The sequence below is a fragment of the Ranitomeya imitator genome, chromosome 4, assembly GCF_032444005.1.
Source record: "Ranitomeya imitator isolate aRanImi1 chromosome 4, aRanImi1.pri, whole genome shotgun sequence".
NCBI classification, from domain to species: domain Eukaryota; kingdom Metazoa; phylum Chordata; class Amphibia; order Anura; family Dendrobatidae; genus Ranitomeya; species Ranitomeya imitator.
Window position 1 is genome coordinate 608317194 of NC_091285.1, and position 27225 is coordinate 608344418.

A 27225-nucleotide genomic window follows, 5' to 3' on the forward strand; every position below is an offset into this window, starting at 1 on the left:
TCACGTACTATGTTGCCCAGCCACGTAGTATATTGCCCAGCCACGTAGTATATTGCCCAGCCACGTAGTATATTGCCCAGTCACGTAGTATATTGCCCAGCCACATAGTATATTGCCCAGCCACGTTTTATATTGCCCAGTCACATAGTATATTGCCCAGCCACGTAGTATATTGCTCAGTTACGTAGTATATTGCCCAGTGACGTAGTATACAGCACAGAGCCGCGTAGTATATTGCACAGCGACGTAGTATATTGGCCAGTCACGTAGTATATTGCCCAGCCACGTAGTATATTGCCCAGCCACGTAGTATATTGCCCAGTCACGTAGTACATTGCCCAGCCACATAGTATATTGCCCAGCCACGAAGTATATTGCCCAGTCACATAGTATATTGCCCAGCCACGTAGTATATTGCTCAGTTACGTAGTATATTGCCCAGTGACGTAGTATACAGCACAGAGCCGCGTAGTATATTGCACAGCGACGTAGTATATTGGCCAGTCACGTAGTATATTGCCCAGCCACGTATGTCACAGGTTAAAAAATAAAAAATAAACATATACTCACCTTCCGAGGGAGCCCTTGTAGTCATGTCGCCTGTGTGCGGTGCAGTCAGCAGCTTCCGGTCCCAGGGTTGGTAACGCAGGACCTGTGATGAGGTCGCAGTCACATGTCCGTGACGTCATGGCAGGTCCTTGTCGCATACCATCCTTGCACTGGACCCTGCCGCTTGCATGGAACGGTTACTGGAGCGTAGCCAGGAGCGGGAAAGGCGGCGGAAGGTGAGTATATAATGATTTTTTATTTTTTAAAATTATTTTTAACATTAGATCCTTTTACTATTGACGCTGCATAGGCAGCATCAATAGTAAAAACTTGGTCACACAGGGTTAATAGCGGCGGTAACGGAGTGAGTCACCCGCGGCATAATGCGGTCCGTTACCGCCAGCATTAACCCTGTGTGAGCGGTGACCGGAGGGGAGTATGCGGACGCCGGGCACTGACTGCGGGGAGTAAGGAGCGGCCATTTTCTTCCAGACTGTGTCCATCGCTGATTGGTCGTGGCTGTTTTGCCGCGACCAATCAGCGACTTGGATTTCCTTGACAGACAGAGGCCGCGATCAATGAATATCCGTGACAGACAGACAGAAAAACAGACAGACAGACGGAAGTGACCCTTAGACAATTATATAGTAGATTAAAGGGAATCTGTCAACATATTTGACCTATCTAAACTATGAATATGGACATACAGATTACAATCTCATGAAAAAGTCCTACCTGCATGTCTCATATCAGATTCTTTGTTGTTGATAAATCATCTTTTATTACTTTATGTAGATGACCTCTACCAGGCTATAGGGAGGATGCTGCCTGGAAGATATCTCTGCCTCTAGAGGTTATTCTAAATCAAAGGAGGAGTTACCAGCATGAGACAAGGAACTAACACAGAACAGGAGAATTGAAATTAGTTTTCTTGCAAACACATTTGTTGCAGCTCTCTCAGCTCTGCTGTATTTTAACAATATTTCAACCCTGTTTGTCTGTAATATGGAAGCTGAGAGGAACCTGCAGATGTGTTAGGTATAATCACACACAGCTCCGCAGTGAGTTCAGGAGAGCAGACACAGTACAGCAGAGCTAAGCATTGTCATATTACAAATACAGCTGTAGCACTCCTCTCACAGTGGTGTAAGCTATATTGTACTCCCCTCCCTTACAATGGTTGCCAGTAAGATGGAAGCTCAAGAAGAGTTGTAACCAGGCACAGCTTAGTAGTGAGATCAGGAGAGCAGGCTGTCGGTCATTACATATAACACTGGTAATGCCTCCTTTCATTTAAAAGCAGATTCTCAGAAAGATATTTGTCTGGCCCATAGATATTAATTTACATATAAAAGATGTGGATTTATCTTTTAGAAGACTACGGATTGCAAGGTATCATTTTATTCAATTTGCTATGACTTTCATGCTCATATAAACAGCTCAGGAGGGTTAATCGTACAGATAGAATATATACAACAACCCCCATCAAGTATACAGCATTCTGTCTTTATTGCATAATAGACTGAGGAAACCCTGTACCAGCCCTACTGACCTGACTACACAGCCAGTAAGGGGTCAGTCAAGCAGAGGGAATGTGCCATGGGTGTGGAATAGAGCCAGGGAGACAAAGGCTTGGTATGGGCTCTGATCATGCCCATAGCACTTAATCCTCATTTATGTATTAACTAAAACAGTGATTTTTCAGTCAGTGTGGAACATATTGTGTAAATGAAGAAGATGATGACATTATCTTTCAGAGTGCAACGTGACCATATAAATACTTTGAAGGGTTGAATTGTTCTGACAGATTCCCTTTAAAAATTATTTTAATTACTGTAGACTGTGAGCCCTCGCGGGCAGGGTCCTCTCTCCTCCTGTACTTGTGTGTGCCTTGTTTTACTCATGTTTATTGTGCTTGTCTATATTTGTCCCGTTCACATGTAAATGGAATAAATGGCACTGTAAAACTGTATAAAAATAATAATAATAATGACCACCTCTTCCGACAAGCCTACAACCTGCAGTAAACACCGATCGACCAAACCGCTGCACGGCCAGCTCTACCCTCACCTACTGTATCCTCACCCATCCCTTGTAGATTGTGAGCCCTCGCGGGCAGGGTCCTCTCTCCTCCTGTACCAGTTGTGACTTGTATTGTTCAAGATTATTGTACTTGTTTTATTATGTATACTCCTCCTCACATGTAAAGCGCCATGGAATAAATGGCGCTATAATAATAAATAATAATAATAAATAAATTTCTCCTTGTGGACAGTGACACACCGGCTCTGGCATGTCAAGGTAAGGAGGCTTATTCCCTGTGCCATGCTCCTCTGGGAAATTTAATATGCAAATTGCCTCTTCAGAGAGGAAGAGGACTTGAATTCTATAGCGCTACCTGTTGGAAGCAGCAATCCTACAAGTCACTCTTAACCCTTTAATGAGCCTTGAAATGGGACTTAGGATAAAAGCCAAATAAGAATCTCAATTTGCAGACATGGTGATTCGGGGTATTGCCCCTCCTCAGTGCAAAGTATGAGAACTGATTTGGCTATTTCTTATACTTTGCCCTGACGAGGGGCTATACCCCAAAACACTTTGTCTGCAAATTGAGATTCTGATTTGGATTTTAATGTAAGTCACATTTAAGGGTCAAGAGTAGTGTTGAGCGATACCGTCCAAAACTTGAAAGTATCGGTATCGGATAGTATCGGCCGATACCCGAAAAATATCGGATATCGCCGATACCGATATCCGATACCAATACAAGTCAATGGGACATCAAGTATCGGAAGGTATTCTCATGGTTCCCAGGGTCTGAAGGAGAGGAAACTCTCCTTCAGGCCCTGGGATCCATAGGGATGTGTAAAATAAAGAATTAAAATAAAAAATATTGATATATTTACCTCTCCGGCGGCCCCTGAACTCAGCGCGGGTAACCGGCAGGCTTCGTTGTTCAAAATCAGCGCTTTTAGGACCTGAGAATCACGTCCCGGCTTCTGATTGGTCGCGGGCCGCCCATGTGACCGCCACGCGACCAATCACAAGCCGCGACGTCACCGCAAGCTATTAACGCGCTCATTTTTAAAAATGAGCGCGGTAATGACTTTCAAAGACGTAGCAGCTTGTGATTGGTCGCGTGGCCGCGACCAATCACAAGCCGCTACGTCTTTGAAAGTCATTACCGCGCTCATTTTTAAAAATGAGCGCGTTAATAGCTTGCGGTGACGTCGCGGCTTGTGATTGGTCGCGTGGCCGCGACCAATCACAAGCCGCTACGTCTTTGAAAGTCATTACCGCGCTCATTTTTAAAAATGAGCGCGTTAATAGCTTGCGGTGACGTCGCGGCTTGTGATTGGTCGCGTGGCCGCGACCAATCACAAGCCGCTACGTCTTTGAAAGCCATTAACGCGCTCATTTTTAAAAATGAGCGCGTTAATAGCTAGCGGTGACGTCGCGGCTTGTGATTGGTCGCGTGGCGGTCACATGGGCGGCCCGCGACCAATCAGAAGCCGGGACGTGATTCTCAGGTCCTAAAAGCGCTGATTTTGAACAACGAAGCCTGCCGGTTACCCGCGCTGAGTCCAGGGGCCGCCGGAGAGGTAAATATATCAATATTTTTTATTTTAATTCTTTATTTTACACATCTCTATGTATCCGATACCGATACCCGATACCACAAAAGTATCGGATCTCGGTATCGGAATTCCGATACCGCAAGTATCGGCCGATACCCGATACTTGCGGTATCGGAATGCTCAACACTAGTCAAGAGTGATTTGTAGGATTGTTGCTTCCAACAGGTGGCGCTATAGAGTTCAAGTCCTCTTCCTCTCTGAAGAGGCAATTTGGATACACTAATGCAGCCAGGTATCTTTTTTTCTAAAACACTCCGACGTTTCAGATTAAGCTTAATCTGAAGATCTGGCAAGGAACTATACGGAGAGATGATTCTGTTCTGGTGCCGTCCCTGGCGGTTAAAGTTGACCGACATGTCTCTCTCCCTGTATACTTAATGAGAGACCTATCAATCACCTGGAGCAAAGTAGGGAGAAACCAGTAAAGGCTTGGCTCTGGACTAGGCTCATCTATTCCTATGGTCCCCTATGATCTTCAAGCTAGGTCTCCTCTGAAATACTAGAGTGTTTTAGAAAAACATGCAAGGCTTCAGTTGTGCTGCCACAATGTGATTTAGGCTGCTGCAGTTCGAGCAGGACTCGAGTTATAGGTTCCCTTTAAACATTTTATGTCTGACTGAGCGCAATTCAGATCATAAACATCTCCAATTCAAGACTTCCTCACTGGGCTGTCACGACTCCCGGGTATTACTGCTGCGGGGAGAGCTGCGTGCCGCAGCAAGGAAGCTGAGAGCAGAGCGGCGGGGAATTCACCTGGTAGCTGTTAGGAGTCGAGTTTCCTCTGCGGCACTGGGGGAATCTCGATCTGTCTCCGCTGCGGTCTCCCATTCTTCTCCAGCCGCAGTGGAGTCTGCTCAGCAGGGACGTCGATCCCAGCGTCTCGCTCAGTCTGACTCTGTGCGAAGAGTTACTGCTGCTTTTCCTGCTTCTGCCATTGAAGCCAGTGCTGGGCAGCGGCGAGTGGACGTTTCTGGATCTAAGTCCTGCTTTTCTCTGTCTGAGCATGCCCAGGGCAGGATCTCCCATTGGAGATCGAGGGTCACATGCTCAGGTATTGCAGCACATCCCATTGGTCCTCTTGGCAGGTCCTGAAAGGGCAAAACTTCTGGAGCTGCTTCCTGTGCTGCTACTATATAAACTGCGCATGACCGCACGGCCATGCGCTAGTATTGTCTTGTAAATATGTGTGTGTGTTGTGAGTGAAAGTCGCTCTTTAAATAACCCTCCCTATTGAATGTCTGTTCGCGGAAGGTGTTTGTTTGCTATCTAGCGCCCGACTTATCCAACAGCACGAAACACACATTACAGCTACCAGTTGCTGTGTCCGCCAGTACGGCGCCGTGCGCTTGCTCTGCGCTTTCCTGACCCAAGGCTGGGTGGTTAGTGGCGTCCGTCAGTGCGGCACCGCACGCACTCTGGTGCCTTTATAATATTATTTATGCTCCTCTGACACACCCAGTTGCGGTGTTGTGCCAGCAAGTGTCTAATCGGACTTCAATCCTGTGTAGGGGTTGAGTCCGCTGACTTCTTGCTCGCGCTTTATGTGCGGTACTGCGGTCCTGTGATGCAACAGGATTGCTTCCTTCACGCAGGGTGAAGTTAACCCATGTGTGTATACTTAGTACCGCCATATAGTCCGTCTTACTAGCAGCAGGGTCTTTTACCTGGACGGTGGACCTCGGACTGCGAACGCACCTAGTTTCTTATTATCTATACTTGGTGCGTTCCGCCGGTCCTTAACAGTAGCAAACAAGACCTGAACCACATGACAGGGTAGGAGGTGGTTGAGGGTGGAGCCAGACACCGAGGTGCAGAGGAGACGACATACACTGGAGAGTAGTTAAACGTGCCAAGATCAAAACCAGGAGATAGCGAGGTAACCGAAGGGTGAGACGTAAGGATAGTCAGAAAGGGAGCCAAAGGTCAGAAAGCCAACAGAACAAACAAGCAGAGTAAGGCACGGAGAGCAAAACAAGCAAATGCAAACCGAGCACACACTCAAGGGGTCAGACACCTAGTAACATAGTAACATAGTAACATAGTTAGTAAGGCCGAAAAAAGACATTTGTCCATCCAGTTCAGCCTATATTCCATCATAATAAATCCCCAGATCTACGTCCTTCTACAGAACCTAATTGTATGATACAATATTGTTCTGCTCCAGGAAGACATCCAGGCCTCTCTTGAACCCCTCGACTGAGTTCGCCATCACCACCTCCTCAGGCAAGCAATTCCAGATTCTCACTGCCCTAACAGTAAAGAATCCTCTTCTATGTTGGTGGAAAAACCTTCTCTCCTCCAGACGCAAAGAATGCCCCCTTGTGCCCGTCACCTTCCTTGGTATAAACAGATCCTCAGCGAGATATTTGTATTGTCCCCTTATATACTTATACATGGTTATTAGATCGCCCCTCAGTCGTCTTTTTTCTAGACTAAATAATCCTAATTTCGCTAATCTATCTGGGTATTGTAGTTCTCCCATCCCCTTTATTAATTTTGTTGCCCTCCTTTGTACTCTCTCTAGTTCCATTATATCCTTCCTGAGCACCGGTGCCCAAAACTGGACACAGTACTCCATGTGCGGTCTAACTAGGGATTTGTACAGAGGCAGTATAATGCTCTCATCATGTGTATCCAGACCTCTTTTAATGCACCCCATGATCCTGTTTGCCTTGGCAGCTGCTGCCTGGCACTGGCTGCTCCAGGTAAGTTTATCATTAACTAGGATCCCCAAGTCCTTCTAGCTGTCAGATTTACCCAGTGGTTTCCCATTCAGTGTGTAATGGTGACATTGATTCCTTCTTCCCATGTGTATAACCTTACATTTATCATTGTTAAACCTCATCTGCCACCTTTCAGCCCAAGTTTCCAACTTATCCAGATCCATCTGTAGCAGAATACTATCTTCTCTTGTATTAACTGCTTTACATAGTTTTGTATCATCTGCAAATATCGATATTTTACTGTGTAAACCTTCTACCAGATCATTAATGAATATGTTGAAGAGAACAGGTCCCAATACTGACCCCTGCGGTACCCCACTGGTCACAGCTACCCAGTTAGAGACTATACCATTTATAACCACCCTCTGCTTTCTATCACTAAGCCAGTTACTAACCCATTTACACACAATTTCCCCCAGACCAAGCATTCTCATTTTGTGTACCAACCTCTTGTGCGGCACGGTATCAAACGCTTTGGAAAAATCGAGATATACCACGTCCAATGACTCACCGTGGTCCAGCCTATAGCTTACCTCTTCATAAAAACTGATTAGATTGGTTTGACAGGAGCGATTTCTCATAAACCCATGCTGATATGGAGTTAAACAGTTATTCTCATTGAGATAATCCAGAATAACATCCCTCAGAAACCCTTCAAATATTTTACCCACAATAGAGGTTAGACTTACTGGCCTATAATTTCCAGGTTCACTTTTAGAGCCCTTTTTGAATATTGGCACCACATTTGCTATGCGCCAATCCTGCGGAACAGACCCTGTCGCTATAGAGTCCCTAAAAATAAGAAATAATGGTTTATCTATTACATTACTTAGTTCTCTTAGTACTCGTGGGTGTATGCCATCCGGACCCGGAGATTTATCTATTTTAATCTTATTTAGCCGGTTTCGCACCTCTTCTTGGGTTAGATTGGTGACCCTTAATATAGGGTTTTCATTGTTTCTTGGGATTTCACCTAGCATTTCATTTTCCACCGTGAATACCGTGGAGAAGAAGGTGTTTAATATGTTAGCCTTTTCCTCGTCATCTACAACCATTCTTTCCTCACTATTTTTTAAGGGGCCTACATTTTCAGTTTTTATTCTTTTACTATTGATATAGTTGAAGAACAGTTTGGGATTAGTTTTACTCTCCTTAGCAATGTGCTTCTCTGTTTCCTTTTTGGCAGCTTTAATTAGTTTTTTAGATAAAGTATTTTTCTCCCTATAGTTTTTTAGAGCTTCAATGGTGCCATCCTGCTTTAGTAGTGAAAATGCTTTCTTTTTACTGTTAATTGCCTGTCTTACTTCTTTGTTTAGCCACATTGGGTTTTTCCTATTTCTAGTCCTTTTATTCCCACAAGGTATAAACCGCTTACACTGCCCATTTAGGATGTTCTTAAACATTTCCCATTTATTATCTGTATTATTAGTTCTGAGGATATTGTCCCAGTCTACCAGATTAAGGGCATCTCTAAGCTGGTCAAACTTTGCCTTCCTAAAGTTCAGTGTTTTTGTGACTCCCTGACAAGTCCCCCTAGTGAAAGACAGGTGAAACTGTACAATATTGTGGTCGCTATTTCCTAGATGCCCGACCACCTGCAGATTTGTTATTCTGTCAGGTCTATTAGATAGTATTAGGTCTAAAAGTGCTGCTCCTCTGGTTGGATTCTGCACCTAGACTAAATGATAGTATGGTTGACAGGGAATCTTAGTCTGGAGTGTGTATAAATACCCCTCCCAGATCCAAAGAGAGGCCAACAATATTAACCCTGAGAGAGCAGGACATGAACCATGTCCTTTACCCTGACATGGGCTTTTTGATGACAAAGAGTAAAATAGTAACTATAAGTTGCAGAGCCCCTTTGCAATAAGCCCCTGTCTTGCCAAATAACATAAGAATTGCATATACTGTATACTCATGCCTCCACAACAACAGGGAACCAGTTGTGCACTCATTTTGCAAAATTTCACACCACTGTATCCTATACAAAATTTGCTACTGCGAAAATATGCAAAATATGTCTGCAGATATAATGGCTGTTGAGAAGACTAGTCATGGGTCAGAATAAGAATGCTTTCACTTAGCAGTGACTAGATTTGCACATTTTTACATCAAAGAACATTTTGAAGCATGTAATCCGTGCAACAAATAATTAGAAGAACATATGTGCAATAATCATTTATTAGTCTGTAAACAATTATAGCCACTTCTCTATATTTCTTGGAACTGAATTATATACAGTAAACTGAATATATATTTATATGCAGTATATACCCCAGATTCTTAGGAAAAGAAAATTCTGAGACGACATTACTATAAAATTGTCACTCTCAAGGCTCAGGAAAAAGAAACCGTACCGATTTTTCAAACATGACTATTGATCAGAAATGCTAATAGAAAAAGAACCACCCAATTAGAACTCATCACAGCGTTACAGATCAATTAATCTCTTACGACTCTTTCAACCCATTAATTATGTCTCTACACAAACATTTTAATAACCAGAGTTGATTCGGATGCTCAGAGGATGGTATCATAACCCTTATTCTTCAATTCTTCAGTCCAAACATTTGTTTTACAGCAAGTAAATAATCAATTGAGAATGCCCAACACCTATCAATTGAATTCTATGAGACAGCTTGGTCATAATGTAGTGGCACGTGTACAAATGTCTCTGTGCAAATTGAGGGAAGCGAGAAGAGGTGTTCAGTTCCCATCATGTCTTGTCAGTGGTGTAATCTTATGTATCCCACCTTTAGCCTCAGAAGAGAGGTATTTTCTTTTCTTTTAACCTGACCTATGTTGATAATGTTGAGATAAATGCTGACGACCTGACTCCCAGTGGACACAAAACAAGCTAAAATTTGATTTTCGTTAAATGGGATGTATCATACATTTGTTATTGTTTACTGATTCAAATTTTTTATGACTTTTTTAACACACACACAATCTATACAAGTATATACGTGTACAAAGTGTACATACACATATATATATATATACTGTATATGTGCACAGAAAAACAACATGCACACACACATATACATACAGTACATTTATAGTGTATACACGAACAGTTATGGATGACGGTGTTGACACCCTTGAAATTGATCCAGTAAATTATGTATTATGGTTATTTCCTTTGTGTGTATTGACACAAAAAACAGAGGAAAAAAAAGGCAAACTGGATATAATCTCACACAAAACCCCAAAATGGGCTGGACAAAATTGTTGACACCTTTCCAATATTGCGGCTAAACAACTTTGTTTCAAGTATGTAATGTTCGTTCAAACTCATCTGTGGCAACTACCAGGTATGGGCAATATGAAAATCACAGCTGACACCAGATAAAAAGGGGAGCCATTGACTCAGTATTTGCACTGTGTGTCTGTGTGTGCCACAATAAGCATAGAGAACAGAAAGAGGAGAAGAGAACTGTCTGAGGACTTGAAAATAAAAATTGTTAAAAAATATCATCAATCTCAAGGTTACAAGTCCATCTACAGAGATCTTGATGTTTCTTTGTCCATAGTGCGTAACATAATCATGAAGTTTACAACCCATGTCACTGTAGCTAATCTCCCTGGACATGGATGGCATAGAAAAATTGATGAAAGGTTGCAACACAGGATAGTCCGGATGGTGGATAAGCAGCCCCAATCAAGTCCCAAAGAAATTCAAATTGCCCTGCAGGCTCTGGGTGCATCAGCCCGAATTGAATGAAATGAAACGCTATGGCAGGTGACCCAGGAGGACCCCACTGCTGACACAGACATAAAAAAACGCTAGACTGTATTTTGCCAAAATATACGTAAGTAAGCCAAAATCCTTCTGGGAAAGTGTATTGTGGACAGATTAGACCAAGAAAGAGCTTTTTGGTAAAACACATGTCACGAGTGTGTCATGTCCTCTTGGGAGATCTGGGGTTAGAAGATCACTACGTATTGTGAATTGCAGATCTTCCATTTAGCCTGTGTGTTTGTGTCCCATATTAAATGGATTTAGTTTTGTTTGGTGCTGAAGAAGTTATCGACCTTCTCTATGCTGGTCGGTCAGAAACTTGCAGCTCCATTTTGAGCTGCTTCTGGTCTGGTCGTTACCTCTCCCTATAAAATCTGGCAAGACCTTCTCTGTCTTGCCATTCAAAGCTTTGCTACCTAACTCCTTGGAGATGTTATGCTGAATAGTAGCTCGTTGTTGCTACTGGAGATTGTTGCGTGCTGTTTTTGGGTGTATGCTTTCCTCATTGTCCTATTCCAATTTGGTTGGTACATTTATTTCTTCACTATATAGTTTTGTTTGGTGCTGAAGAGGTTAAAGACCTTTTCTATGCTGGTCAGTCAGAAACTTGCAGCTCCATTTTGAGCTGCTTCTGGTCGAGTCATTACTTCTCCCTATAAAATCTGGCCAGACCTTCTCTGTCTTGCCATTCAAAGCTTTGCTACCTAGCTCCTTGGAGATGCTATGCTGAATAGTAGTTCATTGTTGCTTTTGGAGATTGTCGTGTGCTGTTTTTGGGTGTATGCTTTCCTCATTGTCCTATTCCAATTTGGTTGATACATTTATTTCTTCACTATATACCTCTTTACCTTTGGTGAGTGTTTGTATGTTTGCTGCTTTTTGTTATCCCTTTTTTTGCCATTGTGTCTTGTTTACCTTATAGTTCTGTCCAGAGCCCTATGGGGTGGGGGAGGGTGCAGATCAGTGGGTAACAGAAGCACAGTAAGGTCAGAGATTAGGACCTCTCTACTTTCAAGAGTATCCCTAGGGCAGGGATAGTTAGGGTCCCAGTTTAAGGGACAGTTTACTGGGACTTGGTTACCGAAGACCATCACAGGGTGACAGCAAATCATTGTACTATTCATTGAGAACAGAATGAGGCCTACAAAGATAAGAACACAGTACCTACAGTCATATATGTGGAGGTTCAAAGATGTTTTTGGGTTGCTTTGACTGTGTGCAATGCATCATGAAATCTGAAGATTACCAAAGAATTTTGGATTGTATTGTAGTGCACAGTGTCAGAAAGACCCCAAATATGCTTCAAGAAGCACCCAGAAATGGATGGAAGTAAAGCTCTGAAGAGTTCTGAAGTGGCCTGCAATGGGTCCAGATCTAAATCCCATTGAACACCCGTGGAGAGGTCTTAAAGTTGCTGTTTGGAGAAGACACACTTGAAACAGGAGAGACATGTAGCAGTTTGCAGAACAAGAATGGTCAAATATTCTAGTTGAGAGGTGTAAAAAGCTTGTTGGTTATAGGAAGCAATTGATTGCAGTGATTTACTCCAAAGGGTGTGCAACAAAATAGTAAGTTGAGGGTGCCAACAATTTTGTCCTGTTCATTGTTTGGGGTTTTCTGGAAAATTATGTCCAAAGTTTTTCTTTGTGCTGTTTCAATACACACAATAAACATGTGAAATGAAATTGTCTCATTTTCTGGAACAATTTCAAGGGTAACACTAACAATATTTTCGGCCATGACAGTATATACACATACACACACATATACACACATACACGGTGTACACAATATATACACACACAAACACATGCACAGATAGATACATACACAAAGGCATACATATATACACAGTGTATAAACATGTACACTGTGTACACATACATTATGCACACAAATGTACATGAACACACACAGTGTACATGCAAACACACATATACATATGTACACACATACATTTATTCACATTCACACACACAGTGTACACACATTGTCACGCCAGCGACTCATACGGACGCTAGGTGCCGCCTTACTCACTGCAGTCATTGCTTTGCTCTCCCCAGTCGTGGGCTGTCTCGCTGAGCTGCCTTTTGTAGCATTTCCAACACTTCTGCATCCTCCTGCTGCTGGTAAGTCTCCACCTTGCTACAGGGAGGCGGGCTACTTTCTGCAGGCATTTAACCTCATCGTGTACAGCAGAGGTGAAATTCTCTGGCCTATTCCTGCAGGATTTTTTTAGGCTGCTCTTCCAGCACTCTTTGCCTTATCCAGGTGCTAGTTCAGTTCCTGTCTAGATTCCTGTAAGGTGCATTCTTACATTGTCTCTCCTGTTTTCTGGCCGGGCTTACCTACCCATTTATCCTGATCTCTCCACTCCTGACCTTGACTATGTACATTGAACCCATGCTGCCTGCCCTGACCCCGGTTTCTCTGATCACATTTTTGCCTCTGTCCACCTGTATCTCATACCCGTGTCTCTGACCCTCTGGTCAGATGCTGTAGACCCGGGGACTGCCCTGGAATGGTAACTGGTGACTACCGGGGGCCAAGCCTATCCTCACCATCGGAGGCTCCAGTGAATAACCTGTAGTCACTTAGTTACGCCCCTCCAGGGTAAACCTGGTCCGCTTTGCAGTTTGTCTACACCCACCAGCATTACACACATAAATTAACAGAGACAGTGTACACACATGAACACACACAGTGTGCACAGACATACATAAACATACACAGCAATCACACACAGACACACACACACACAGTGTAGTGCCCACACACACACACACACAAACACAATGAAGGCAGCACTCCAAAGATTTGGTTAAAAAAAACATGATGTTTTGATAATCCATATTTGAGTGATGTTTTGGCTTCGACCACATGAAAGTTTTAAATATGGATTAGTAAGACACCCTCCTTTTTTTCAACAAATCTTTGAAGTGCTGCCTACACTTTTTTACTTTATTATTTTATCAAGGGTGTAAAGTTGGGGCCTGGAGGCCTGCACCCTTCCTTTATTTAGATATATTTGTGTACTGTACATTCTCTATAATCAAGTCAAGGATTGAGTCACAGATTGTAAACCTGTATCATTGGTGAATTTAACTACATTGTGGCATGAAGTCTGCTCTTTGTAAAAAGAAAACACCCTTTTGATTTTACAGGGTGCCGTATGCAGTAATGAAACGGTTATATGACTCCACTTGTAGCTTCTGGAAAAATAATTATTCCAAGTTGCAGATTTTCACCGAGACACTTTCTGCAGAATCTTGGATGCTGGCCATGGCTTGTTTTTTTGTTACCTTAGCGAGTTCCTGCTCATGAAGCTACAATTATTGTTTTCTCATATATTCAACCGAATTTAGCACACTAACCCACTTGTGACATTACCGGGAAGATGGTATCTGTGGAGATTTGCTTTTCTCATTGACTGCGCCTGCATGCCTGGATCTGCATGGATCTTCCATACTTGCCTTCGAGGCTCTTGAGACAGAGATCACAATCCTAGGCTATGATGAGTTTGTGTTCTGCTGAAACCTGCTCCTATGATATTACTTTACAAGCAATTATATATCATTTTGTGTTTTCTATTTAAGGTAAATTTTCGCAATCCTGCTTTCCGAGCCAAGAATACTGACAAAAGCTAAACTAGATAGTTCTCCTAAGGTTAGATATCTGCTAGCCTTTGTGTTGTAGGTGGAGTTGGAGCTTAAAATAACCCCAAATTTATTCCAAGTACAGAAATAGAGTATTGAATATAAGCTAAATTGGAACATCCTTGCTAAAGTTTGATATATACATTTACACTATCTGTTAAGGTTTGAAATATTACATTCTTTTCACCCTTTAAATAGAAAATTCACTAAATTTGATCTTCTAATATATCAGGTATTTTCAGTAGATCACATCCATGGATTTGGAGTCTATGAATTTGGATCTTCACCAGTTTCCAAAGCTATAGTGAACAAAACCCATGCAGCACAGCCTAAAAAATGAATGGAAATTTCCGACACATACGGTAATTCTAAGCGCACTGCCATTCATATCAATGGAGCTTTGCTTAGAAATTGGCTTAGAGATCTCAAAGCATGGCCAAATGGGTTCAGGCATTTTGTAGAGAGCAGAAGCCTGTTTATTCTGGAAATCAGGGTAGGTCTGTGCTCACTCAGTCCTCCAGTGTGACTTTCTGACCCTTATCTGTTTCATATTAGGAGATCATTTTTTACTAACTTTGGTGGCAGCGAAACTGGCCATTATGTCAACTTATTTTTTTTTTTTACTGAACTAGCTACAGTAATTTTAGACTGTAGAAGGAAAGTCTAAAAAATAGTTCTTGCATGCTCACATCTTTGTATTGAATGAATTGAAAGGTTTCAAAAAATAGCCCTAAAACACCTCAACTACGTTAACTATTTTGGTGAACAAGTTGCCTTGTTTTAATTGTAGCCAATCAATGTTCAATTTTTCTTTTTCTTTGCATGCGCAATGTAATAGATTTAGATTCTTTCTTTAAACTGATTTCTCTGTCATTTTTTTGTTAACTGTTGCCCAGCCCATTGCTTTTTGAATGCTACTATTTCTACACATACAGTATATGTATACTTTAAGCATACCATGCCTCCCAACCATCCTGGTTCCATCAGGACAGTCCTGAACTTAGGCAGCTGTCCCGGCTCCCGGGAGATCAAGGTATGCGCTTACTTCAGCTATATTTGTGTCTTCAGAACACAGATATAGTTGAATACAATCAGTTTCATACTCTACTGTTCAGTCTGTGTAGAGACTGAAGGACTTTCAAAGACTTTCATGTCACATGACTGGAAATCTAGACCCTCTTGGTAAAGAAGCAGGACTCACTGAGAGGCTTGTGGGACATCGTACTGTATGTGTGAGGGCATCATACTATGTGGAGACACTAAGGACATCATACTGCGTGTGATGCTGTGGGGCATCACATTGTTGTAGGGAGGACAGGGGGTGGCATTTTACTGTGTGTAGGTGGTAGTGGTGGCATAATACTGTGTGTAGGGGGTGGTGCGAGGGCATCATCAGCATGTGAAAGATGCTGGGGGCATCATATTGTGTACAGGGACATTGTAAGACCACAATACTTTGTGGCAGACATTTGGGACATCATAATGGATGAGGTGATATGAAATTGTTTGTGAGTGGCTGTGAGGACATTATACATTGTGTGGGTGGCTGTAGGGGAATCATACTGTGTGTGTGTGGCTTCAGGGGTATCATAATGTGTGTGCATGAATTTGGAAACATTATATTAGCTGGTGAACACCGGGATCCTCATACTGTCTGAGTAGTGATGGGGATATCATACTGTCGTGGGTGGGACTGCAGGTGACATATTGTGTGTAGGTGGATGCTGGCACATAATATTAAGTATGGGGAGTAGTGAGAGCATTAAACTATGGAAGACACTTCAGGCATCATACTGTGTGTAGGGGCACTGTATGGGCATTTTTTTGTTTGGTGTATACTAGAGACATCATACTGCATAGGGAGACTGTGTGGAAAATTATACTGTTTGTTAGCAGCTGTGGGAGAATCATGTAGATGGGTGTGTATGGTGAACCATACTGTGCGTGGGTGGGTGTGGGGGCTTCAAGGGGCAATTCCTTGCCTGAGGAAGTGGTGATGGCGAACTCAGTCGAGGGGTTCAAGAGAGGCCTGGATGTCTTCCTGGAGCAGAACAATATTGTATCTTACTGTTATTAGGTTCCTTAGAACGACGTAGATCTGGGGATTTATTATGATGGAATATAGGCTGAACTGAATGGACAAATGTCTTTTTTCGGCCTTACTAACTATGTTACTATGTTATGTTACTGTGCACGGAAAAATGTACTGTGGGGGCATTTTACTCTGTATGGTGGGCTGTGGGGACATCATACTATATGAGGGGCACAGCATGGGTGTCATACTGGAGTTAGGGCACTGTGGGAGCCATGAAAGGAGCACAATAATATGTGGGAACTCTATTGGGCTTCACTAGAAGAAATATTTATGTGTGGGCACATGTAATGACTGCGCGAGGTTAGGGTACTGGCTTAGGATAAAGTAAAAATTGCTATTGCTATGCTCACCTCAGTATGTGTGCCTCTTATCTTATAAAGCTTGGAGGTGAGGTTTCAGGTTGTGTTTTCTCCTTACGCTTTAAGCTCTAAAAGGCATGTGCAATATTAATTGCATGACTTTACACTGCCACTTTTAAAGTGGAATTTCACTTTCCAATCTTGAGAGCTCACTCTGTCTCAAGATAAATATTGAGAATCAAGAAAAAAGGTAAATTTTGATTGAAAAACTTATTTCAGTCAATCAGTGAAACCTTTTATACAGCTCCAAACTAATAGTAAAGACCAATACATGTTCTAAAACGGACACGTCAAATGCAATAAATATGTAATTTTTACCTGGTGTAAATGTCACTGTTCTCCTTAATCTGGCCTCATTTATTTTTTTGTTCCTGTGCCCTTATGTTCCTGAGAGATGGTCCCCTCTTACATGTACTGTATATAAATCTAGTCTTTTATTAGCCAGTTTGGCCTAGTCCTCAAGAAAACTCCCAGATAGATGAGGTCCACAACCATTTGGATAAAAAGACTACATGTATTCTACCTGGATGAGGGTGGCCATGTCACTGGAAGATAGAGGCGCAGGAACAAAACATAAACTGAGATAGATTAAGAAGAATAGTGGCATTTACACCATATAAAATATATTTATGTCAAATGACAGGCCTTCTTTAACTCCACAATTATAATTGCAGGCAAACTATGACCACCACAAGCTTTGACAAAAGTTCCATTATCCCCAATATCAGCAGTTTTATCATCATCACTATTATTCCACCTGCCAGTGAATCATCATCATCCACAGGGCAGTACACAGGCCGAAGTGGGCTTCTGTGCGAGAATATACAGGCCCTTTGCAGTCCATTAGCTCATCATTATGCACAATTCCACCTTGCCTCTTGGACCTCTGCACAGGCTGCACCAGTGGTGTGTCTGCCCCTGATCTTACGGGGTGGATGTGCAGTACCTGGCTGTCGAACCTAGGCTGTGCAGCTCCGCAACTGATCACATCTGGCCAACATCGAGAACATCTCATCAGTGGTTTCGAATGTCACACCCCCACCAATCCAGTATTTATGACCTATCCTAAGACGAGTTCATAAGTATAAAAATAGTGGATAGCCCGTTTAAGTAAAGCTGACTGAGTCACTGTCGACCTGGCAATATTTAACTTTTTGGTATGTACAAAACAGGGCTAAATCGGGGATCCCGTCAGAGTCCAGTTTTTTGGGTATTCCAGCAGATAACCCGCTATAGGGTTTGACAGAGAGCAATGTATAAGTGTGAACTGAGCCTTGGTCAATATGCATATTATGTAACTTAATAAGGCGCTTATAGCAAAGTTAGATCAGACTTCTTATATGAGGATGAAGTTATTCTAATGGCTTTCTAATATAGAGATTATAGTTGCAGTTACTCACTTTTCCTATAACATTATGGAGAGCCTCAAATCCTCCATTTACAGGGAAGACGTGGTCCTTGCTGTCAGCTATCCGAGCCAGCTACGTACACAAGAGGAAAAGAGGAGTCAATGATGTAACCGATAAGGAATCACATTACAGCACATTGTAGACTGGAGACATATCAGGAAAGTACTAAACCTCACCATAGATGTTATTCATAAACTATTCACGATATTCTTTATCATCCATTTACAGAAAAAATAAATCATAATTTTACAATATTCAATTTAATATATTTAATTCAATCAACTCCTAGCTTCAGTCTTGTAACGAGAGTAGATCAAGGGGCACAAGTTCTTGGGATCAATGGGGATCCCAGCCGTAGGTTCCCCACTGATATAATGTATTTCACCTATCTAGACTCAAACACTCTTTAAAAATACATATCACTTCTGCAAAAAACACAAAAAAGTGACGGATGATGAATTTATAAGAGGAAGCATATTCAGCTGGTGTATTGCAACATAGGGACCCTCAGGCTCCTGCTCTACAATACACGCCGATGGCCAAACAGAGGTGTCAGCGGGCCAGTCATGAGCGGCACATGGCACTGACATCATACGCTGCCCGTCTGAAGTCAGCTACAGAAGAGGACATCGCACATTGTGGGAGCGGAGCAAGGTAAGAAGAAAGGTTAATTTTTTTATGATTTTTGAAAAAGAACGGATATTATCAGAGGATGTGGATCGTTATATAATGAAGGGGACGAGAATGGGACGTTAATACACCAGAATAGGGTCTAGGATGAGGGTCATTATACCAGGAAGGAGCCCAGGATGAGGGTCATTATACAAGGAAGTTTCCAAGGAAGGGAGTCACTATACCAGAATGAGATCCAGAATGTGGGTCATTATACCAGGAAGGAGCCCAGGATAGTCGTTATTATGCCAGGAAGGGGCCAAGGATGGGTGTCATTATACTAGAATGGGGTCCAGGATGTGAGACATTATATCAGGAAGGAGCCCGTGACGGAGTCTATTATACCAGGATGGGGGACATTGTTACAAGCAGGCACCAGGTTGGGGGACATTATTACAGTAAAAGGCCCAGGATGAGGGTCATTATACAAGGAAGTTTCCCAGGATGGAAGTCACTTTCCCAGAATGAGATCCAGGATGCGAGTCATTATATCAATAGAAAAATACAGGGGCCAAAGACCCTGTCAGCTCACCGACAGACCACAGGAGCACGTGAACCCGTCCTGACCCAGACGTAGCAACAGCTGAAGACGTAAGAAATGTGAAGATTGTTCCAGCTCCTTTCCGATTTAAAGTCAGCCATGCTATTAGCAGGTTTTTGTCGCTGTTCACATTCCCTTTTGTGCAGGGATCATTTTTAAGGCTATGGATCAATAAAGGACTTTTAATCGGAAAGGAGCTGGAACAATCTTCACATTTCTTGCGAGTCATTATGCCAGGAAGGGGCCCAGGATGTGGGGTCATTATACTAGAATTGGGTCTAGGATGGGGGGAATTATATCAGGAAGGAGCCCTTGATTGGGGCTGTTATTCTAGGATGAGGGACATTGTTACAAGCAGGCACCAGGATGGGGGACATAAATGCCGTAAACGCCCCAGGACAGGGGACATTATACCAGGAACGGGTTCATGATGTGGGGCATTATAAAAGGAAGAGGTCCAGGAAATCAAATATTATGACTGGAAAGGGTCTAGGATGAGTGACTTTATTACAGAATGAGGGCCAGGAAGGGGGACATTATTACAGAAAGAGGCCAAGATTGGGAACATTATTACAGAAGGGTGCCATGATGAGGACTCTATTACACATGTGTCTTTATAGGATCTAGAAAGCTACAAAGGCCCTTAGATCTGACCAACAAGTAGGTTGGGGCCCAGGTACAAATTTTGCGCCATTGCCCATGGGACTCTACTTACGCCACTGTTCATAGACTATAGTGTGTGTTGAATAATGCGTAGGATGTCACATGGCCTCAAAATGCAAAAAATGTTGCAGAAGACATATTTGCCAATTTATAGAAGTCATAATGAATTGGCATTATCATGGAGAAGTGCTGTGTCAGTAGCTTAAGTTTACACTGAGCTCCCTGATCGGTAGATAAACGAAGGACAAGTCAAGTGAATGAAGGTTAGATGACAGTCGTGTAACTGGCACATAACAGCACATAATGGCCGGCTACTGAATATCTCCCTACGGAGCAGCCTGCAATACGTCATCTGCTGCAGAGTAATACAATACTGTGTATCTCAATATAAACGTCTATTATACTGTGCATTTATGTGAAGCGCTGTGTCATATTCTTGGGTTGCGGCCAGGCATAGGTGGCGTCAGGAGAAAATAACTGCAGGGCATGAACTCAACTAAAAACAGAAAGATTATTTTCTCCTCCAGCTTCAGAAACAGAATACCTGCGTCTCATTGAAGTCTTTCACCCCCACACAGTACACCTGGGCTCCCAAATCACGAGATCTGTTTGCCTAAAAGATCACAATAATAAATGATTAAAATCTCTAAATGATTAAAGTGAATCTTTTTCTATCACTAACACATTTTTGTATATTTTATCTTATGCTACAAAGAAACCAACAACAGGAAAGTGAACAGAGTAAGTAGCACTGATCGTGATATCAAATGGCTTCATTGTTTGTAGCTGTAACTTACAGTTCCGGCTCTTGTGAATGTCTCATGAATATACTAAGATCTGGCCCGCATTGATAGCAAGTAACATAAGTACAGTACAGACCAAAAGTTTGGACACACCTTCTCATTTAAAATTTTTTCTGTATTTTCATGACTATGAAAATTGTAAATTCACACTGAAGGCATCAAAATTATGAATTAACACATGTGGAGTTATATACTTAAAGGACAGCAAAGGGTTGAAAACCAACCAATATAAAGATAGAAAAACCAAGGATGCCCCAAAAATATCAAAGTAAATAGCACAATAAAGGGACCTAAAATGTAACATTTAATATACTAGTTAAAATTGACATAATCCGACACACATAGACAAACATGTATAATAGCAACAGTTGGTCAAATAGTTATGCAATATTAAAGAAAATCACAGACGGTACTTAACCCCTTAGTGACAGAGCCAATTTGGTACTTAATGACCAGGCCAATTTTTGCAATTCTGACCACTGTCACTTTATGAGGTTATAACTCTGGAACGCTTCAACGGATCCCGCTGATTCTGAGATTGTTTTTTCATGACATATTGTACTTCATGTTAGTGGTAACATTTCTTCGATATTACTTGCGATTATTTATGAAAAAAATGGAAATATGGCGAAAATTTTTAAAATTTTGCAATTTTCAAATTTTGTATTTTTATGCCCTTAAATCAGAGAGATATGTCACAAAAAATAGTTAATAAATAACATTTCCCACATGTCTACTTTACATCAGCACAATTTTGGAAACAAAATTTTTTTTTGTTAGGGAGTTATAAGGGTTAAAAGTTGACCAGCAATTTCTCATTTTTACAACACCTTTTTTTTTAGGGACCACATCACATTTGAAGTCATTTTGAGGGGTCTATATGATAGAAAATAATGAAGTGTGACACCATTCTAAAAACTACACCCCTCAAGGTTCTCAAAACCACATTCAAGAAGTTTATTAACCCTTTATGTGCTTCACAGGAACTGAAACAATGTGGAAGGAAAAAATGAACATTTAACTTTTTTTTGCAAACATCTTAACTCAGAACCATTTTTTTTATTTTCACAAGTGTAAAAACAGAAATGTAACCATAAATTTTGTTATGGAATTTCTCCTGAATACGCCAATACCCAATATGTGGGGGTAAACCACTTTTTGGGCGCACCGCAGAACTTAGAAGTGAAGGAGCGCCGTTTGACTTTTTCAATGCAGAATTGGCTGGAATTGAGATCGGACGCCATGTCACGTTTAGAGAGCCCCTGATGTGCCTAAACAGTGGAAACTCCCCACAAGTGACACCATTTTGGAAACTAGACCCCTTAAGGAACTTATCTAGATGTGTGGTGAGCACTTTGAACCCCCAAGTGCTTCACAGAAGTTTATAACGTAGAGCCGTGAAAATAAAAAATCGCTTTTGTTTACACAAAAATGATCTTTTTGCCCACAAATTCTTATTTTCACAAGGGTAACAGGAGAAATTAGACCACAAAAGTTGTTGTGCGATTTCTCCTGAATACGTCGATACCCCATATGTGAGGGTAAACCACTGTTTGGGCGCACCGCAGAGCTTGGAAGTGAAGGAGCGCCGTTTTACTTCTTCAATGTAGAATTGGCTGGAATTGAGATTGGACGCCATGTCGCGTTTGGAGAGCCTCTGATGTGCCTAAACAGTGGAAACCCCCCACAAATGACCCCATTTTGGAAACTAGACCCCTTAAGGAACATATCTAGATGTGTGGTGAGCACTTTGAACCCCCATGTGCTTCACAGAAGTTTATAATGTAGAGCCGTGAAAAAAAAAATCGCATTTTTTCTACAAAAATGATCTTTTTGCCCACAAATTTTTATTTTCACCAGGGTAACAGGAGAAATAAGACCACAAAAGTTGTTGAGCAATTTCTCCTGAGTACGCTGATACCCAATATGTGGGGGTAAACCACTGTTAGGGCGCACCGCAGAGCTTGGAAGAGAAGGAGTGACGTTTTACTTTTTCAATGTAGAATTGGCTGGAATTGAGATTGGACGCCATGTCGCGTTTGGAGAGCCCCTGATGTGCCTAAACAGTATAAATCCCCCACAAGTGACACCATTTTGGAAACTAGACCCCTTAAGGAACTTATCTAGATGTGTGGCGAGCACTTTGAACCCCTATGTGCTTCACAGAAGTTTATAACGTAGAGCCGTGAAAAAAAAATTGCATTTTTTCTACAAAAATGATCTTTTTGCCCACAAATTTTTATTTTCACAAGGGTAACAGGAGAAATTAGACCACTAAAGTTGTTGTGCAATTTCTGCTGAGTACGTCGATACCCAATATGTGGGGGTAAACCACTGTTTGGGCGCACCGCAGAGCTTGGAAGAGAAAGAGTGCCGTTTTACTTTTTCAATGTAGAATTGGCTGGAATTGAGATCGGACGCCATGTCGCGTTTGGAGAGCCCCTGATGTGCCTAAACAGTAGAAATCCCCCACAAGTGACCCCATTTTGGAAACTAGACCCCCCATGGAACTTATCTAGATGTGTGGTGAGAACCTTGAATGCCCAAGTGCTTCACAGAAGTTTATAATGCAGAGCCGTGAAAATAATAAATATTTTTTTTTTCCACAAAAAAGATATTGTAGCCCCCAACTTTTTATTTTCACAAGGGTAACAAGAGAAATTGGACCCCAAAAGTTGTTGTCCAATTTGTCCTGAGTATGCTGGTACCCCATATGTGGGGGTAAACCACTGTTTTGGCGCACGGCAGAGCTCGGAAGGGAAGGAGCGCCTTTTTGGAATGCAGACTTTGATAGAATGGTCTGTGGGCAATATGTTGCGATTGCAGAGCCCCTGATGTACCTAAACTGTAGTAACCCCCCACAAGTGACCCCATTTTGGAAACTAGACCCCCCAAGGAACTTATCTAGATGTGTGGTGAGAACTTTGAATGCCCAAGTACTTCACAGAAGTTTAGAATGCAGAGTCGTGAAAATAAAAAATATTTTTTTTTCCACAAAAAAGATATTGTAGCCCCCAACTTTTTATTTTCACAAGGGTAACAGGAGAAATTGGACTGCAATAGTTGTTGTCCAATTTATCCCGAGTACGCTGAAGCGCCATATGTGGGGGTAAACCACTGTTTGGGCGCATGGCAGAGCTCGGAAGGGAAGGAGCGCCTTTTTGGAATGCAGACTTTGATAGAATGGTCTGTGGGCATTATGTTGCGATTGCAGAGCCCCTGATGTACCTAAACTGTAGTAACCCCCCACAAGTGACCCCATTTTGGAAACTAGACCCCCCAAGGAACTTATCTAGATGTGTGGTGAGAACTTTGAATGCTCAAGTGCTTCACAGACGTTTAGAATGCAGAGTCGTGAAAATAAAAAATATTTTTTTTTCACAAAAAAGATATTGTAGCCCACAAGTTTTTATTTTCACAAGGGTAACAAGAGAAATTGGACCCCAGAAGTTGTTGTCCAATTTATCCCGAGTACGCTGATGCCCCATATGTGGGGGTAACCCACTGTTTGGGCGCACGGCAGAGCTCAGAAGGGAGGGAGCACCATTTGACTTTTTGAGCGCAAAATTGGCTGTCGTGTTTGGAGACCCCCTGATGTACCTAAACAGTGGAAACCCCCCAATTCTAGCTCCAACCCTAACCGCAACACACCCCTAACCCTAATCCCAACCTGATCCATAATCCTAATCACTAACCCTAACCATAATCACAACCCTTACCCCAAAACAACCCTAATGTCAACCCTAACCATAACCCTAATCAAAACCCTAAATCCAACACACCCCTAATCCTAATCTCAACCCTAACCTCAAACCTAACCCTAATCCCAATACACCCCTAATCACAACCCTAACCTTAACCCTAATCCCAAACCTAACCCTAATCCCAAGCGTAACCCTAATGCCAACCCTAACCCTAATACCAACCCTAATCCAAACCCTAACCCTAATCCCAGCTCTAACCCTAACTTTAGCCCCAACCCTAGCCCTAACTTTAGCCCCAACCCTAACCCTAGCCCTAAGGCTACTTTCACACTTGCGTCGTTTGGCATTCCGTCGCAATCCGTCGTTTTGGACAAGAAACGGATCCTGCAAATGTGCCCGCAGGATGCGTTTTTTGCTCATAGACTTGTATTTCGTGCACTGGATCAGTTGTGTTTTGGCGGACCGTCGGCACAAAAAAAGTTCAATGAAACGTTTTTTTGTACGTCGCATCCGCCATTTCTGACCGCGCATGCGTGGCCGTAACTCCGCCCCCTCCTCCCCAGGACATAGATTGGGCAGCAGATGCGTTGAAAAACTACAGCTGCTGCCCACGTTGTGCACAATTTTCACAATGTGCGTCGGTATGTCGGGCCGACACATTGCGACGGCCCTGTACCGACGTAAGTGTGAAAGAAGCCTAACCCTAAATTTAGCCCCAACCCTAACCCTAAATTTAGCCCCAACCCTAACCCTAAATTTAGCCCCAACCCTAGCCCTAACCCTAGCCCTAACCCTAGCCCTAGCCCTAACCCTAGCCCTAACCCTAGCCCTAACCCCACCCCTAACCCTAACCCTACCCCTAACCCTACCCCTAACCCTTCCCCTAACCCTACCCCTAACCCTAACCCTACCCCTAACCCTACCCCTAACCCTACCCCTAACCCTACCCCTAACCCTAACCCTACCCCTAACCCTAACCCTAATTTTAGCCCCAACTGCTGTTCTCCTGCCGGCCGGCAGATGGAGACAGATGGCGGGCGCACTGCGCATGCGACCGCCATTTTCTTTTGCCGGCGGCCAGGAGGAGCAGCAAGAGGATACAGGGACACAGGTGAGTATTTTAGGGTCCCCGAATCCCCCTATTTCTCTGTCCTCTGATGTGCGATCACATCAGAGGACAGAGAATTACACTTTACTTTTTTTTTTTTTTGCGGTCGCCGGTAAACAGTTAATTACCGGCGATCGCAAAACAGGGGTCGGTAAAACCGACCCCGATCATGTTCTTTGGGGTCTCGGCTACCCCCGGCAGCCGAGACCCCAAAGATTCTCGCAGGGCCGGCTGGGGGGCGCATTTTGAAGATGGCGGCGCCCACCGGGAGACACGAGGAGCTTCGGGGGAGATAGGTGAGTATTGGGGGGCCACCTGGGACCCCTTTTCTCTGTCCTCCGATGTTCGATCACATCGGAGGACAGAGAAATTAAAAAGAGATTGCGTTTTTTTTTTTTTGCGATCGCCGGTAAACGGTTAATTACCGGCGATCGCAAATGCGGGGTGGGTTAAAAAACCCCCGAACCATGTTCTCTGGGGTCTCGGCTACCCCCGGCAGCTGAGACCCCGGAGAAAATCGGCCTCTGGGGGGCGCTATTCACTTTTTCCACAGCGCCGTTAACTAACGGCACTGTGGTTTAAGTACCCTTAGCGGCCGTCGTTAAAAGGCGTATCGGCGGTCGCTAAGGGGTTAAAGCAGAGTGACACTCAAATTCACAACTGCTTATCCAACTAGCATGTCCCTACCCAAAGCTTCAGAAAAACGGCTGAAGGAGGATATATAACAATGCTGCTAATAGTACCTATGTGCTTTTGCTAAACAAATGTGACATTAATCAATATCGCTAATTGTCACTACATCAGCAAAAACCACTGCAACAAAATACACCATATAGTATGGAACAATCTCACCCGTTTCTGAAGATGCCATACAGGGGATGCATTCCACCACTCAGTCATTTAGGAGATCCAAAAAATTCGGTATAATACTCCATAGACCCTTTCTTATTCAGGACCACCTCCCTATGTGTTTCATTCCAGGAAAAGGAAATCATCAGGGGATACCAAGGTCAAGTAGCAGTCTTGTTAATGGAATACCCAGCCATCATTACTTTCTATCATGGGTGCAATCTAAAAATCATTATTATATACTTAACAAAAAAGTGTGAAACAACTGAAAATATGTCTCATATTCTAGGTTCTTCAAAGTAGCTACCTTTTACCTTTTGCTTTGATGACTGCTTTGCACACTCTTGGCATTCTCTTGATGAGCTTCAAGAGGTAGTCACCGGGAATGGTCTTCCAACAATCTTCAAGGAGTTCCCAGAGATGCTTAGCACTTGTTGGCCCTTTTGCCTTCATTCTGCGGTCCAGCTCACCCCAAACCATCTCGATTGTGTTCAGGTCTGGTGACTGTGGAGGCCAGGTCATCTGGCGTAGCACCCCATCACTCTCCTTCTTGGTCAAATAGCCCTTACACAGCCTGGAGGTGTGTTTGGGGTCATTGCCCTGTTGAAAAATAAATGATGGTCCAACTAAACGCAAACCGGATGGAATAGCCTGCCGCTGCAAGATGCAGTGGTAGCCATGCTGGTTCAGTATGCCTTCAATTTTGAATAAATC

The 27225-nt window shown here is 42.8% G+C and overlaps 1 protein-coding gene across 1 annotated transcript in view; it reads right to left on the reverse strand.

Annotated features, from left to right (window-relative positions):
* The window catches only part of ANTXR1 (ANTXR cell adhesion molecule 1), a 320379-nt gene that overhangs the window by 123437 nt on the left and 169717 nt on the right, over window positions 1–27225 (reverse strand). Inside the window, exons 7-8 of the mRNA XM_069766572.1 lie at window positions 20592–20660; window positions 18163–18243 (exon numbers count right to left, since the gene is read on the reverse strand). Of these exons, the coding sequence (XP_069622673.1) occupies window positions 18163–18243; window positions 20592–20660 (150 nt within the window). The remainder of the gene's footprint in view (window positions 1–18162; window positions 18244–20591; window positions 20661–27225) is intronic.